The 16,423-nt window shown below is 36.2% G+C and overlaps 1 protein-coding gene across 20 annotated transcripts in view; it reads left to right on the top strand.

Annotated features, from left to right (window-relative positions):
• The window catches only part of EPB41L2 (erythrocyte membrane protein band 4.1-like 2), a 146,818-nt gene that overhangs the window by 103,176 nt on the left and 27,219 nt on the right, over positions 1–16,423 (top strand). For 7 of the 20 annotated variants that reach the window (XM_014533804.1, XM_014533803.1, XM_014533805.1 and 4 more), the window contains exons 12-16: positions 4,213–4,382; positions 8,745–8,807; positions 10,726–10,872; positions 12,194–12,295; positions 15,716–15,883. In XM_014533804.1, the coding sequence (XP_014389290.1) occupies positions 4,213–4,382; positions 8,745–8,807; positions 10,726–10,872; positions 12,194–12,295; positions 15,716–15,883 (650 nt within the window). Of the gene's footprint in view, positions 1–4,212; positions 4,383–5,939; positions 7,429–8,744; positions 8,808–10,725; positions 10,873–12,193; positions 12,296–15,715; positions 15,884–16,423 lie in introns of those variants that run through there. The other 13 variants (XM_014533819.1, XM_014533812.1, XM_014533817.1 and 10 more) reach the window with 6 other exon arrangements.

The following is a 16,423-nucleotide window of genomic DNA, read 5'->3' as shown; positions in this document are numbered from 1 at the left end:
GGTGTGGTAACATCTGAACTTCTATTCAAAGGAACTTAAAACATTCAAATTTTTATGATTTTAAAAACTCTAACTGAAGCTTACCAAACTTTCCAGAATATGAGAAACCATTCACAGCTTCAAAGGATCAGTTTAAATGTAGTGTTTTAACAAAAAGAAAGGAAATTTAATATATTCGTTTGTTCTTTCACCCAAGGGGAGTGTATAAATTTGTATATTTTTCCTATTGGAATTCTAATTAGCTACATATTTGTAGTTTTATATAAATTATACATGGAAATAAATTGATGTTACTTCCTTTCAAACATGTATGTATCTTATTACCCTAATTTTGAGTTAATAGCAGGTTTTCTAGAAAAAAGCTAAGGTTAATTTTATATTAGAATACTTTATGAAGGACTTAAATTTTTTCTACCTAAATGAAAATAATTCATATGGATGACTTTCTACCAGAAGAAGTAGCTTTTCAACATTTTTGTTGATTAATCTCAAAACATATACAAAAGTAGTAATATAAAATTTAAAAATTATCTTTTATTACTGTTATTAGCAAAAATCTTTTGATTGCTTGTTATTACTGATAACTTTCTGAAATACGAACTTGAACAACTATATTATAAATAATTATCTGAAACAGACAATATGCTAATAGATAAAAATATTCCCTCAGTGAAGGATAAACACCCCCGGGTCTTGATCTATTTTTCCAGGAATAAACTTGGAAAACAGAACCAGGCATACACATGGAGATACTTCCCAGGATTTGTTGTTGGGCATCTTTGTATACATAATTATTAAATATTGATTCAGAAGAATCTTCAGTATATTTTTATGAGACCACCCAAAAATTGCAAGGTGACCATAAACTTGGTTCAAATAAATGTCCACATTTCCAAATGTAGGGATTTAAACTTAGTGAATTACTAATGTACAATAGCTATCCATATAACTTTTAGCTAATAGGCAACTGAACATTTTTCCAGTAAATCTGAAAAATGTTCCCATTCATGTAAATATTTCACAAACTTTGCCCCTTGCTACACAGAATTTATGCAAGTGCTGAATAAATGCAGGCAGTATTGTTTAATGCCCTGAGAGAAATCATTCCTCTTTCTGGAATGCTGTCTGTTTCAGCCTTTGTTTTAAACTATGAGGCTTTATAACTCTTATATTACAAATTTTGCAGTTTATAAAGATGAGTAAACTACTGCGATTTCTATGAGGTATATCAGCCGTGCTTAAGGAAATGTACCATCTTATATGGGCAACTAGTGCAGAGGGTTGTAATAGGTTTGTATCTGAAAACAATGATTTTTACAAGTAAAAGCCACAAACATGGCACAGTAATCCATTATTTTTCCTTTTGTGTTCTGGGCACTGTAATTCATCAGATGGGCAAGTTATCAAAGGATTATTGTGTTATTGTGAAAAATAGAAGGCTTTTCATGCCAGTGCAGGACCAGACAGCCAGTGAACTATTTGGTTAGGGCTTATGGTCTCCCTTTTTTTCCTCCTCAAAGCAAAGCTAGGCTGTAACCTGGTACTGAGCTTTATTTTTTCCCACCACTCTCCATTAACATACCATTTTTGTTGTTGTTGACATGTGTTGTGTTTTCTTTTTCCTATTTAGTTTTTAAGTAAGGTTAGACTAGTGTAGGCTTGACAATCTTCTAGTGATTACATAGAACATAAAATTTAATATGATATCTAAAATCAAATATAAAAATAAAAGTCAATCCAGAACAGTTGTTTTAGAACAGTGAGAATCCAAGATTGGAAAATCAACCCAAAAAGTAGGCAAAGCAGTCATTTAAAAGAGTTTATGACCGAGATGTATTTGAGAGCAGGGGAAGCAATGATTGCATGAAAATGGAACATATAATAATCAGGGACACTAGTTACTTGGGTCATCTGGGAACGGAGGCCTATATGAGGAAGAAGAACCATCTCAGTTGAGATTTGAAGGATGAGTAGGAGGCAGCCTTGAGTAAAGCAGGAGATAAAGCATCGCAGGTAGCAGGAGCAGTGGGTCTAGGGAGAGCTTATTACATTCCAGAACAGAAAGAAGTCAAGTGTAGTCAGAGCTTAGTAAGTGATGGGGAGAGGTAGGCTGGGGCAGGTCACACATGGCCTTGCACGCCATGGTAAAGAATGTGGTTTTTATTCTAGGAGTTGCAGGAAATTGCTGAAAGTTTTGTTTTGTTTTTGGTGTGTGTGTAGTGTGTATATGTACAGATGTGTACACACTTGTGCAAGCATATAAGTACACAGTGTTAATTTTTTTTAAACCAATAACTTTGCAATGTCTAAAATCACTAGAGGATGAGAGAAGAAGCAGGAGGACTGGTTGGGAATAGTCCAGATGAGACTAATGGTGGTCTTGCCTTGGGTGATAGTAGTCCAGTCAGCCATTTGGCACCCTAAGCTCAGTGGCTGGGGCTTACAAGCTTCTCAGGGTTCTACAAGTGTTTAAGACCTAAAAAAATTGTTTTAAATCCCCCCAAAATAAAAATTCCCCTGTAATCTAAAATTAATAAATGTTTAAAAAGTATGCAGCGTCAACATTTTGTCAACATCATTGTGTAAATTTAAATTTCATTAAAATTTTGATACTTTATCTGAAACTATTTCTAGGTCAGATTTTTCCCATTTTGCAATAATTTCTGAGTATGTGTAGGGGTGCTTAGAAATCATAATCATAAGTTAAAATAATTACTCATAGCTGTGTACTTTCCAAGTGAAACCTATGAAAATCTTCTCAAAAGTTTATAAAAAAAACACCTGGAAAATAATTATTCTTAATGTAAGATGTGAGTTCATTTTATAACATTCTGTGGGCTTTTGAAAGCATGAGTCCTTAGGGATCTGGTGGTCAAATAGAGATGGACGAACTGGCCACATTTAGAATAGATCCAGCACTTGCTTGGACTTGCAGATGTTGAGGGGTGAAGGAAGAGACTTTGAGGTTTCTAGCTTGAGTTAGCTAGGTGCAAACAAGTATGAGGGTGGTCAAAACAGAAAGACTGGGGAAGAAGGAAGTTTTAGGGCATGTGAGGGATGTAGATCAAAGGTTTCTTGTAAAACATGGGTTAGAAGTGCTTGATGCCTCCCAAGTTCAATGTGGTGGATCACATACAGTCCCTGCCCTCCAAAGGCTTGCAGCCTAAAGGCCTTTGTGGTTACTGGGCTTCTCCGGGGGCATGGATATGAGCCAGTCAAGCACTTTTTATACAAGTAAAATGACCTCTGTGGTTGTTCCCGTGGTTGAGGGAGAAACTACAGATAGACAGAGGCTTTGCCAACTGCTACTCACTTTGCCTTGTTGAGATCTGAGGCCATCTTGGGTTGATTCGCCATATGACATGGATTGCAACACAATCTATGTTTCTGCCCATCTGTAGGAGAGATGAAGGGAGTACATGAGGGCCAGGCTTGCTGAGTGGGAGGGTGTCTGTGTATTAGATTTACTGTTAGGTCAAGTTGAGGCATTCAGGAGGGACGTTAGAGAAATAAAAACTATTAAACAGAAATTCATTCCCTAAAATCTACCTTTACTATCTTGTCACAATTTTAAATGGCATTTAAATTAAAGTTCTTTTATGGGCGAATTCTTTAAGCTTATTGAAGCAAATAATTTTAATAAATAGATAATTATTTGTTTCAGAAATAATCTCAGATAAGATCAAAGATATCCTAGAGAATTAAAATAATGCTCACATTGTGATTCTGACACTGCTTTGACTCTCATTTCAGCTGGTCTTAGAGCTCCTTCTGCTGGCTGATTCCATGATAAGAGTATACCCTTAAAAAAACTGTTTTAGGAGCCTGTGTAGTTTAATGGATTAAAATTCAGAATACTTTTAGAGTTCAGTGGTTTGGTTCAGTGATAGAGTCAGCCTGCAGACTGAAGGGTTCCAGGTTCGATCTGGTCAAGGGGCATTTACCTCGGTTGCACGCTCCCAACTCCCTTTCACTCTCTCTAAAAATAAATGGAAAAAATATCATTGGGTGAGGATAAAAAAAATAAAATTAATAAATCAACTTTTTTAAAAGGTTTAAAAATTAGTTTATTTGATACGTTGATATTTTCAGAGCTCTAGCAACGTTCCTTTTGAGTACATGCTGCCTGCTTATCTGTGTAAAAGGGGGAAGTTTCATAAAGTTTGACCATTTACATGTCCTAATGTAATCCAAATGATCATTCTTTATTAGCTCTGGTTGGTGTTGTGGACCAAAGTCTTATGAAGGATTCTCCTGGCCCTGGGGAGGTGTCGGCATATGGCCGTGGAGTTGTCAGCACTGCCATAGTACAGGATGGGGATGGCAGAAGGGACCTCAGAAGCCCCACTAAAGCCCCACATGTGCACCTCACTGAAGGAAAGGTATGGTGAATTAGTAGAATATGTGATTTTAAATGTGTGCTTAGACTAGAGGCTATCTGTTGGCATTTGTTGTTTCAGAACTCAAATAATATTTAAAATTAGTCAATGTATGTTCTCTTTTGATATAATTTCCCAATTTTCAAATATGCGAAGGCTCTTGCTTGTTTGGACAGGGTCTCTAACCTTTTCCTGAGTGGTGTTCAAAGCAAAATATTCCAATGTAAATTATATTAATGTAAGTAAGTAATTTTTAACTCTTCATAATCATTTTATTTAGTTAAATCCTCAAATGATAAAAGCTATGATGATTTGAAATTTATATTTGTTTGTTACAAGTAAATGTTAAAGTATAACCTGTATTATTATTTTAATCACATTGACTTACATTTTTTGAAATGAGCAAAGATGGTCTTTATGAAAAATATTATTTTTCATTAGTAATCTATAACTGATAAAGAAGACATTCTTAAGCAAGGGTAAGTGTTTTGTGAACAGTGAGAAGATGGCGTGTTGCTTTTGGCCTTATTTTGTGTATACACCATAATGAATAGAGAAGTACCCTGTATTATGTTTTCAAATTTGTCACTGTTATTTATGTTACCTTGGGCAAGTGAAGTCACTTAGAAGTTGATTTGAAGAGGCTTTGAGTTCTTCAGATCTCTTTTCTATATCTGCACAAAGCAACACACACACAAATGAAATCATTCTGTGGATTTATAATATTCTCTATACTTTAACTTTGAAAATTCTGAAAACATGCAGCATGAATTCATAAAGAACCTGCCAGATGAAGTAGCTGTCAGTTCTCTGGAATTCGACAACCTCTAATTCTCAGCATAGAGGGGGGTAGGGGGACCATGCGGACCCTTATGCCACAAGGACAAGGGCTTCAGGTAGCATGTGCCATCCAATCACCTGCATACCTTGTTAAAGAATTTGTATCATATTTCAAAAACTACTTGTTCAAAAATTATTTAGTTAAAAACAGCACAAATTACACCCAACAAGGTATCCTTGAACTGCTGAAAAGTTGTCAAAATCTTTAATAATTATGCTGATGAGGCACCTAGGAGAGTGACTCCTTATATCTGAAACAGAAGAGCTGAGCAATTTGAAGTCTCTGTTCTATTTTGCCTGGTTAATTTGATACATCGTTATTTTTTTTTAAATTCTTTTAAATTCCAAAGGAAATTCTTATCTTCATTCAGCAAAAGATTGAGTATGTTGGCCTTTTGCCAATGCTTTGAATGTCTGTCAGCAACCAGGTTTAAAAGTAATAATGCTGTTTGAGTTTCATTGGATCTATTTGCAACCAGTCAGAAAACAGTAATTAAGTCAGTCTATATCTATACATTTTATGATCAAAGTAGTTCAGTTTTCCTCTTTAAAATGGATCATTTAATTCATTTTCTAACCACACTGTGTTAATACAATCCCTACTTTTGATTAAGATTGTTCACTAACTACTTATTTCTTCTCTCCTCTTTTGCCTCCATTTCTCCTTTGAATGTATCCGTGTAATTTCACATTCAACCATGGATTTGCTTCTGAAAACAGCCTGTTTTCATCTGCCCACCTTCACCACTCATCCGCTATGCTTCATGTCTTTCCCCAAACCTGTTACCAGTCCCTGAAATGGACTTGCTTTCAGACATTTCGGAGGAAGACCCCTTTGGGGAGGCCGACCAAATCACACTAGACAGCTTAGAACTCCTTTCCACAGGGGAAACATCAGAGCAGGGGGACTGTGACGTCGCTGTCCTGGATTCTGTCTTGGATCCTATTGTAGCCCCTTCTCAGATTGACTGTCCTCCCACCCACGAGAAGCCTCTAAAAGAGGCTGACCACAAGGATTCTGACTTTGGGTACTTTCCCTTCAGTTTTTGTAAATGCTTCCCACCCAGCTTCCCCTCACTCCTCGATGAAGATGGGTACCTTGCTTTCCCTAGCCTCCCCAAGGTCTGGGTCTCCTTCCTCCCCGCTGACGTCCAGCACTATGTTCCGATCACCTCCCCTTCATTCCTTCCCTCCCTCATCCTCATCTTTGGGCTCCTCCTCTCTGCTTCTCAGTCAGTGCCCTTTTCCCTCACATTTTCCCTTCCTCTGGCTCTGTCCCTCTGCTACCTGGAGGCCAAAGCCACGTCCTTTCATGTGTCTTATGACTGTGACTCGAATGACAGAACAGAGGAAGAGGAAGCAGTTGTTGGTACTCCAACATAAGCTTCAGTCTGTGCAGTCCACAAAACTACACTTCATCTTGTACCCCTCCCAATGTAGAGTGTAAACATGTGCATAAACTTTACCACTGATTACCCTCAATATAGTATGAGCTGCACATTTTCACACAGATATTTCAGTGCATGAGCAATAAGTGTAAGCAACTTCCCTTTCATTGATATCCATTGAGAGCTCCATACATTCTAAGTTTAAAGCAAAGTTATAGGATTCTTTTATAAATATCTATAAACCTTACTAGGTCTTAAAAAAAGAACTTAGGATGCTGTGGCCATCACAGTAATTGACATGTATAAGTAGAGTTTCTATTAGTTCTTTTGTTAGAAAGCCAAGCTCATTCTTCTTGAATTTATGCATCTTTATTCCTTTATTCCTGACATTTGTAGTTCTAATTTCAGAAACTCCTTGTCTCTCTATGATTGTAGCATTTGGAGACCAGATGAATTTCAGGTAGTGTTTTATTTTGTATGAGTTTTTTAAAAAACTCTAAATCATATAATTATGTGACAGAGTCACCGTCAGGTATTTTGTAAGGAAAATATCTTTTCTTTAACAAATGTGTATGGAAAATGAAACAAGGCCTTTTGAAAATTTAGAATATATAGCCCTAAGGTTGGGCCTCTTAGTGTTCTTAAAATTAAATGTCTGGTTTGAAGATTTTTACCTCTTTATAGGACTACCTCTGCACTGCTAGTCAGTCCATGCTAACGTGTGCAGTATGTTGTTGATTGTTTTGTAAAATGTGGTCTGGTGACTTAGTGTCTTAGTATCCTGTGGTTACTATCAATCAGTAGAGTAAGTCATGTAATTTAGAGCAAACCTAAAGACAAATGTGAAGATAATACTATGATTAGGCATTGAGAAGCCGCGAATCTTAAAGGGTACCTGCGGATGTGAAAGATGGACATTTTAGAGAATTCAGTGTTGACCCAGGAATTGGAAGATAGTTCTTAACAGATTATTGGTTGTGTCTAATATTTACCTTCTGATAAAAAAGATACTCTGAGCTTCTTGCTAACTTTTCAGAAATACTTGAATACATTTTTTTAAAAAAAGAACATTTTGGACTCTCAGATTTGACACTGTCATTTGAATATGATATGTATATGATCCTGCTATCAATTAACATGTAAAGGTTAAACTATTTTCCTTTGGTATCAGAACCAGTATTTTTCTTTCTTGCCATTCCTGTCTTGGAGTTAGTCAGTAGTCACTAGTATTTATGCTAGTTTTAAATTTACAAATTTATTCTTTTGGGACGTTAAATACTGAGACTTGTCCAACTATGAAAACTGATTATTGTTTAAAGTATTTTATGAAAGAAAAGTGGCTATAGTTTAAAGAGTATTTTTAAATACCTACCATTGTAACATGAATGTAGCAAAGTAAACCAATTCCCTCCCCACCAAGGAAAGAAATCTGTGTAAAAAACTGAATAATAGGGAATATTTGTCTCTGACATAAAGGGAAAGCCAAATTTTACATCATTTTACTTTGCCGTTATCACCAGTGGATTTAGACATTTCAAATTAGAACTGATTGAATTATGCCATTTTTACACTCTCAGATTTTTATTCTTGAGTAATAAAAAAAAATACTCAAAAGCAGTGCATGTAAACTAGGGACTGAGAAAGAGTGAAGCTTCCATTCTCCATTCCACCCTTGCAAAGGATCATTTCCATCATATATACAACACTGTAGGTGAAGAAAGACCACGTGGCTTAATGTTCTGCATCTTCTGAGGGCCACGCAATAAAGGTTGGTAATGCTAGTTCACCATTGAAGTTCAAATACAACTTCTTTGCACCAATGGTAGAGTTTCCACTAATACTTCTGTTTCTGGCCACTTGCTGTATGACTTTTCAGGCGAAGATGGAAGAAGAGGAAACAGCTGGAGGAGGTGGATATTTTTTCTGCAAAATTAAAACATGGTGGCTGCTGCCTGCCATTATTCTTGTGTGGGGTGATGCACTTTCAGGGTTTATTTGTCAGTTTTGCTTGTTGTGGCTTTAGGTTCTTAAAATTGTTATTACTAGTAATGTCTTAGACTATCCAACTCTGGTGCTTGCTGATTGATACACTTACGTTTATTTGCTTTTTCCCCCTGTGTGTGATTTAATTTCACAGAAAAATTCCTTGAGAGTAGAAGGGGATAATATTTATGTCAGACATAGCAATTTAATGTTGGAGGTTTGTATAATTTAAGAAAACAACTGTCCTGATGGCTGCCAAGCTGCTATGGTTGGGAGGTCACTCACAGGCTGGCTGGCAACATTTTTCAAGCACAGCGCATGAAATGCATGGGGAAAATCCAACTCGGGAGTGCATGTTACCAGTCTGACTGTGTTCTTTTAAAGTGGCTTAGGTAGGAATATATTTACTAGAAGTTCTCAAAGTGACAACTGGGAAAACAAGTTCTATTTCATCAGATGAATAGTTCTTATCCATTAACCTTGAAGTTCTATAAGTAAACTTATTCTCTCCTAATGGGTTATCTCAGGGCATGGAATCTGAAGTAATGTGATCCCATCCTTAGTATTCATTAACCAGAACAGATATTTGTTGATTTGGCATTAAATCATTTTACTGTCGATCTATGTCCACAGTAGTTTGGGGTGGGTGGGTGGTGCCACTAAAATCCATGCAGTTAGGAATGTGGTTCAATTAAAGTATTCCATGTGAAAGTATGCTAAATTAATGGGGTTGCTTTGATAAAGAAGGAAGAATAAATGAAAGACAAAAAAAGAGGGGGGGGGGGAGAAAACCTAGCCACCCAGTTAGGAATGTCAACTATATTCCCCGTGTCACACGAGAACTTTTCTTCTCCTTATTTAGGGGGCAGTACATGGCAATGTATTTAGTGGTGAACTGCAATTCTCAATAATCCAACTAATCAATTTGGTTGCTTTTGGCAGCTTGTGATAATTATTGGAAATGTATTTTTGCATAACTTACTAAAATGCTTTAAAGTGTAATACATAACATTGCTTTGAACAAATACAAGAAATGTGCCTGATCTCAAGCCACAGTCATTTTTCCATGCCATGCAAAGATTTTAGATTTTCATTAGTTTTTGCAAATGGCTGTAGAAGCTCATAGATGAGCAACTATGCTTGTGCATGAATACGGAATACCTAATTTTATCAGATGCATGACCTGTTCCTCTGGGAGTGGGATGAAAGCTGTAATCAAAAGGTGGCCTCCATGATTTTTGAAATGTAAGAAAAGGTTTAAAATTCAGTTAAAACCATTTCCTAAGCAATATTTAGTTTTAATTCCCACAAATACTAGTTTTCAGGGCCAATATAAAAAATCCCACAAATACCATTCATCAGGGCCTACTCCAGTGAAAAATCAACCTGGTAATTACTCTTGCATTTTTGTCTGTATAAGGACCATTTGGTATGTGGGGCAGCTGGGCCTCACATTTGTGCTTAGCAACTACATGAAACCAGTATGAGGTTATTTTATGGAGAGATCAAATACAAGCAGCCTATGGAAGCTGTTATTTTTATTCCTTAAGATTAAAAGCCACTGCTGGAATTTCCTGAAAAAAATCAGTCCTTGCCCACCCTACCACTCCCCTTTTGTGGTAGATGATCTTGGACTGGCTTTCCCCTGAGGCCAAATATGCTTCTGAGTCCACCTTTCTCTATTTTTACTTGATTTTAATATGTTCACAGAAGGCAATTTTAGTAGTAGCCCTAATCAGGAAGGTGAGTCTACAGGAACAAATTCATAGGCTGCATTCAAATCTAACTATTAGAAAGAAGAGTTATTAGCCATTTTGAATATTAATTCCATGACTTCCTTCTAATAATGTAAATAGTTATTCCTTAAAAAATTCTAAACAAAGAAGACATTAGAACCCTTTAAGATGTGAATCATAAAAAATTACAAATTCGCTTTATGTTCAAATTTTGAGGGACTCATTAAGGTTATTCATAGGTGATAATATGGCTTTTGAGACTTGGCATTTTTCTTGCTTTAGTATGTTTTTTTAATCGTAAGTATGCTTTGTCTTATTTTTTGGTTTTATTTTTATTTTTGTCCTACTGGGTTTTTTCCCTTTTGGATTTCCCCCCTTTATTACGTTACACATTGCTAGGACCTGGATAAGGCCCAGGAGGACATACTGAAACATCAGGCTAGCATTAGTGAACTCAAGCGCAATTTTATGGAATCCACACCTGAGCCGCGCCCTAATGAATGGGAAAAACGACGTATCACACCTCTGTCCCTACAGATACAAGGGGTATGTCACCAGCTATTTGTTGGCTGTATGTCTCCAGCTTTTCAGTAAAATTCAGGTTGCTAATCTCTGATGCTGATTCCCAGGAAGTTACAAAATGTTCCCAGGTGTGTGTGTGTGTGTGTGTTTTTTTTAAATGTAATTGCTAACAATTTTTTAAAATACTAAATATTTATTAACAATGTAATATGTGTTGACCTAGTTCTTAAGTAAATTGTATGAGTTACAAAGTACTTTTGAAATAGTTTCAGAATAACTATATTACTCAATTAGTGGCAGTGTATTTTTATATAGGACGACTTAGAAACAGATTATATGATATTTAATAAGCTTTTCAGATGTTGACTACTGAAATGAGAAAGTTTGCTTAATAAATAAATAAATAAATAATGTGGATCATTTTTAGAGTGGGTTAAGGTAATTACTAAGAGGAAAATGAGTTAAAGTTAGCTTTGAAGACTGATGAACCCCGATGTAAACTTGCAAAATGTTGTATCATACAAGTTAATACTAAGACTTCCTCGTAATAAAATGTAGACTAGTGTTTTAAAAATGTTTTCAACCATAACATTCTTTTTTCTTTCCATGATTACTTCTCCCCATCAATATCGTATTGCCTTTTGAATCTATTCCCAAAATATTTCTCCATTCATTCCCATCTGTTCTTTTCTGATGCTCTCAAAGTCTCTATTATCAGCCAAGAACTTCCGTGGGCTCTTTATCATACTTGAAGAGACAGTGATTATGCTATCTATAATACACAATTTAAAAAATATATAAAGGTCTTACCCTACAATTTCATCTTTCTCTTTTTCCTTATGCCCCTCACTTCTCCATAAGTTCATCATCCAGTCTGGCTTGAGTGTTGCCAAATTGTGCACATTTGATTTAGATAACCTCATGCTATTTTTATTAACCTTTTCATTAAAAGCAGAGCTGTTAGTTGCTTTAAATTTCTAAGTTTGTGATTGTGAAAGGAAAATAGCTCTTTAAGAACAGATGAGTAAAGATAATTGCTGAACTGAAAAAACTTTTGAAAATACGAAGATTTAAAACACCATGGTGTTTATAGGGTATTATGAAGTTGTATACAAGTTAAATTCTCATTTTTAGAATTTCTGAAGGTATTAATGTTCGTTTTTCAGCCATTGACTCTTGTGTTGTCTGGAGAAACAGTGTCTGGCATGCTAAGGTTTTGGCCTCACTGTATGTGCCCCTTCATCCATTTGTTCCGCTGACCCACACAATTGTTCTATGTTTGTGTTGTTGTCAATGTGATGTACTTGTCTTATTTGTTGATTATGTCTATTGTTTAAAACAATAGAGAAAAGGAGACCATCTTTTCAAGGATATTTTATCCATGACCGAGAAGCATCAGATGGCGGCAACACGGACAGTTGAAGAAAAAGCCCAGGCAGCAGACAAGGTGTTCACCTTGCATCCTTGGATCTACTCTTGCTTTTTCCTCTTTTCCTTTTATTTCTGTCCACAGCTATAAGATATTCTTTTTTTTTTCTTACGGGTTAATCTAAATTTTTTGAAAATAATTTTTGAGCATTAAAAAAGTTAAATCTCCATGTAGAGAAAGAAGGGGTCATTAGGTGAGAGGTTGCAGAAGTACTTTATTTGAAAATTCACATTTTGAAATGTAGACATATCAATTGATTTAATAAGTGACCCCAATTTTGATGTATGTGGCTGGCAGTTGGGAAACCATGCTTTCATGTGAAAATGCACTGTTTGTACAACGCTGTATATACTGTGGTGGTGTTAAAATAACAGAGTATATGCAAATTAGGTTAGTAGTTTAGTAATTATCTTTGGAAACCTTTTGAATTTTCATTTTTATGATTTTCAATGGGGAAAAAAAGATTTTTTGTGTGTACCATAGCAGCCTCTCAGACCTCTCTCTGTGCTCCTGCATATATGAGTATCTGGCATTACTAAGAAGTTAGCTTTCTGTTGCCTTTACATTCTTATTCTTCTGTTTCTCCTGGTTTTGCTTAGCCAGCTGGTCAGCCAGTTAATTGCTGAGGCTAGAGAGCTTAGAGTCTGTTGGAGGAGACAGACAGGGACATGTAAAGGAGTAATTAGAAAATGTGGGTAAAGACGGTGTAGAAGATGAAATAATTTTGTGTTTGAAGGTGATTGGGAAGGCTGATTGACCGTTGTGTCAGGAAGAGTTGGCATTTCAGCTGAGACCCTAATGATGAGAAGGAGGCAGATGTGAAGTTTCCCATGTATAGGGAAGAGCACATGAAACAGCCCAAGCAGGAACTAGTTTAAGGAACTGAAAGACCAAATGATAAGAGCTTAGGAACCATCGAGGAGGTCAGATCCTAGATCTTGTCGGGTCTTAAAGACCATATTGACATTTTGGAATTTTATTATATGAGTAGTGGGAAGCCACTGGGGAGCTTTAAACTGGATCTGACAGAGATCGCTCTGCTGCTGGGTGAGGAATGGAATACAGGGATCTGAAAGAGAGCAGGGATCAGTAGTAAGTGTTTTCCTTCCACAAAAGTCTGATTTTGTAAATCAATAGAGAGTATTATTTATCAGAACATACAGTGGAATGGAGACGGAGGCAAAATAAATAGAAGATGAAGTCTTGCTCTAAAGGAATTTGAGGTATAGTTGAGGTGAAATATTTCCAGAATACTGAAAATAAGAAAGCTAAACCAAGTGGCATATTTATATATTAAAATGTTAGCATGAAGTCCAAAGCCAATTAGACTCTGTGTAAAATGATGACTTTAATATTACATGCTTTAAAAAGTTATGTATTTTTGAAGCTTTCACACCCAGAAGCAAGTCAAATGGTAGAGTTGTTCAATTCAAAGTAATGTCCTTGTATTTTTGCTGTAGGAGACTTTGGAATTTTGTTGGAGATGTTTACTGTTAATCATTTTTCTGGATGTCATGGTTTAGGAATGTACAATGTAAAATATGATGTCGTAGACATTACATTAAAAAGACTTTATGTGAAGTTTAAACCTGGAATTTGCCCACTGTTAAGCTCCAAAATGGTTTATCTGCACTTGAAGTTACTGCTCTTTTCTTGTTCTTTTCTTCTCCAGCACATGCAAGAAAATATGTACTTATTTGACATACATATGACTTGTTACTGCAATCATCCTTCATCCATCCTCCCAACAAACTTTGGTTTACCGCTTGCAATGTGTCTTTTTCCCCAGATAACAACGTATCACTGCTATTAGTTGGAAGTGTGTGAGTAGTTATGTCTACTGCAGTGTTTTGACTTTTAACAGGATATCTTACAAATTTTTGTCTTTGTTGCATCTTCATTTTGCTACTGATTTTGCAGGGTTTTTGATTATCTTTAAATTGTAATCCTTAATGAAATGTAAAATAAATAATTATGCATGAGTATAATTTGACCAAATTTTCCAGATTTTTGTAATATGGGTTTTACAGATTTAAAAAACAGTAGTAGTTTCTTGTTTAAAAGTTAATATATTGAACTTTCAAAATGGATTCTGTTTGAATATGAATAATTTTGAGAGTAGAGCAGGAAGTTGGAAACCAAATAATTCTTTAATAGATTATGACATACTTAAACTTGTATAATACAAGAGTCTTATGAGTTAGTAGTGATTACATAGACTATAGTTTTGAAGTACTTTTGAAATATCTATTTTATTGAATAATTAAATGAATCACACTTATTTAAATTCCCCATGATCTCTTACTGGCAAGGACCCCCTCTCCACCAACTCAACCCCTAGGGATGGTGTAATTATGGAGATTATAATGAAAATTAATTGGTCCAGAAGATTTCTTTTTCTCCTGAATATTGCAAATGCTTATGCACCTAGCCCTCCTCATCTCATTGTCCCTATTCCTCACTCCTCCTAGTGCACTGTCCCAAAAGGGGCATCCCTAAAATGTCATTCATTCATCCACCTAACCAATCATCCATCCATCCATACATCCATACATCCATCCATCCATCCATCCATCCATCCATCCATCTTTAAGCTCTTATGAGCAGTGGGCACTTCATGGTGACTCTGCTGTTGGCATTCTGATACCTGGGACAGTCCTCAACTTTCCTGTTGTGCAGGTTAGGGACCATCACTCAAGGGCCAGAAACGTGAAGATTACATTTGTCTTAGTTTTTCAGGAACAGATGATTTTAACATTGCTCACTGAGTTTTCACCCCTGAGTTTGTTTTCCTATTTAGAATTCTTTTCTTTACCTGTTTCTTATTGGGGAAAAAAGGTGCTATTCATTCAGTGGCATTTTAGCATGTCTGAGGGAATTTCTGTGGGTTGCTATCAGATCACTTGTGAACAAAGTAATGTGGAAAAGGGAAGAGTTAATAGGAGCTGGAATGGTTATAGAAGGGCATGCACAAAATGTGGAATATTAGGTGTACCTCAGACAGATGATGAAATTCGGAAGGGCATTGGAGGCAGGATAGGACCACCAAGCTATGACACAGGAATAAGCATTTCAGGCGGAGGGGCCACTGAAGAGTTCCTTCTGAAGAAAGAGGCCTACTCTGAAGAGCTGCCTCAAGAATATACAACACAGTGTTTGATGGATAGGTAGGCCATGCTCAGTTTGTGATGAAAGTTTTAGTGACAAACCAAGGAGCCTTAGGCTGTTTTCATAGGTCGGAACTATCACCAATTCTCAAGCAGTGTGGAAAGCTGGCATTCAGGCAAACCTGCTGCAGAATCTTTGCTAATCCTCACCTTTCTTTCAATTTATGCTGTTCTGTGATTCTTGTATAACCTTACCTTTTTTTCAATAGGTCACTGCTCTCTGTTCCAACTTATTGGTAACTCTTTGCTCTTCCTTTTCTGACCTCTCTAGAGCCTAGAAGAGGAGATAACATCAATTTTGTTTAGTGAAAAGGGCTTTTCTGATAGCATGAAAGCTACCTTCACCTCAGCCACCACTTGGACAGCAGAGGGCACTGGTGTGAACTATAATGCACCTTGTGAAACACTTTCTTCCTCGCCCTTCTCACAGTTGCCTGAGGTGCATTTTACTTTGTTTCCCCTGTTTTTAAAAGCCACATATGAGAGTGATTTTTATTTTTTAAATATCCAGGAACCTTTCCCTCAGTGCTTTCATTGATGAAATTAATCCTTCCTGGGAAAAACATTCATGAAATAATGACTGAATTTGGATGTAAGGAAAGGATACAGATTGGATGTTCTGCTTTTGGGTGCCCCCCATCACCCCCCGCAAAAAAACTACCTAAATTCAGAGAATCATTTAAACCACTAAAGCCCAGATTCGGAGTTGTTATGTGGAGGGAAACCCTCAACCAAGTAAAGAAGCTAAGTATGCTTCCAGAATTAAAAGTATTCAAAACCCAAGTGTCTTTCAGGCATCTTCTGATGGCTTATCATTTAAAAACTGTTTACATGGAAAAATCTGAGATGCCTGCCATATTCAGTGAAATAATTGTTTTCATTTTTTTGGAATGAACTTAAGGAATTCCCTGAACTTGGGCAGAACCCATCTGAGCATTTGAAGTTAAATATAATAATAATGTACCAACCTATAATAATA

This window comes from Myotis brandtii, unplaced genomic scaffold (genome assembly GCF_000412655.1).
Source record: "Myotis brandtii unplaced genomic scaffold, ASM41265v1 scaffold123, whole genome shotgun sequence".
NCBI classification, from domain to species: Eukaryota; Metazoa; Chordata; class Mammalia; order Chiroptera; family Vespertilionidae; genus Myotis; species Myotis brandtii.
This window is presented reverse-complemented; position numbering and strand designations above follow the sequence as displayed.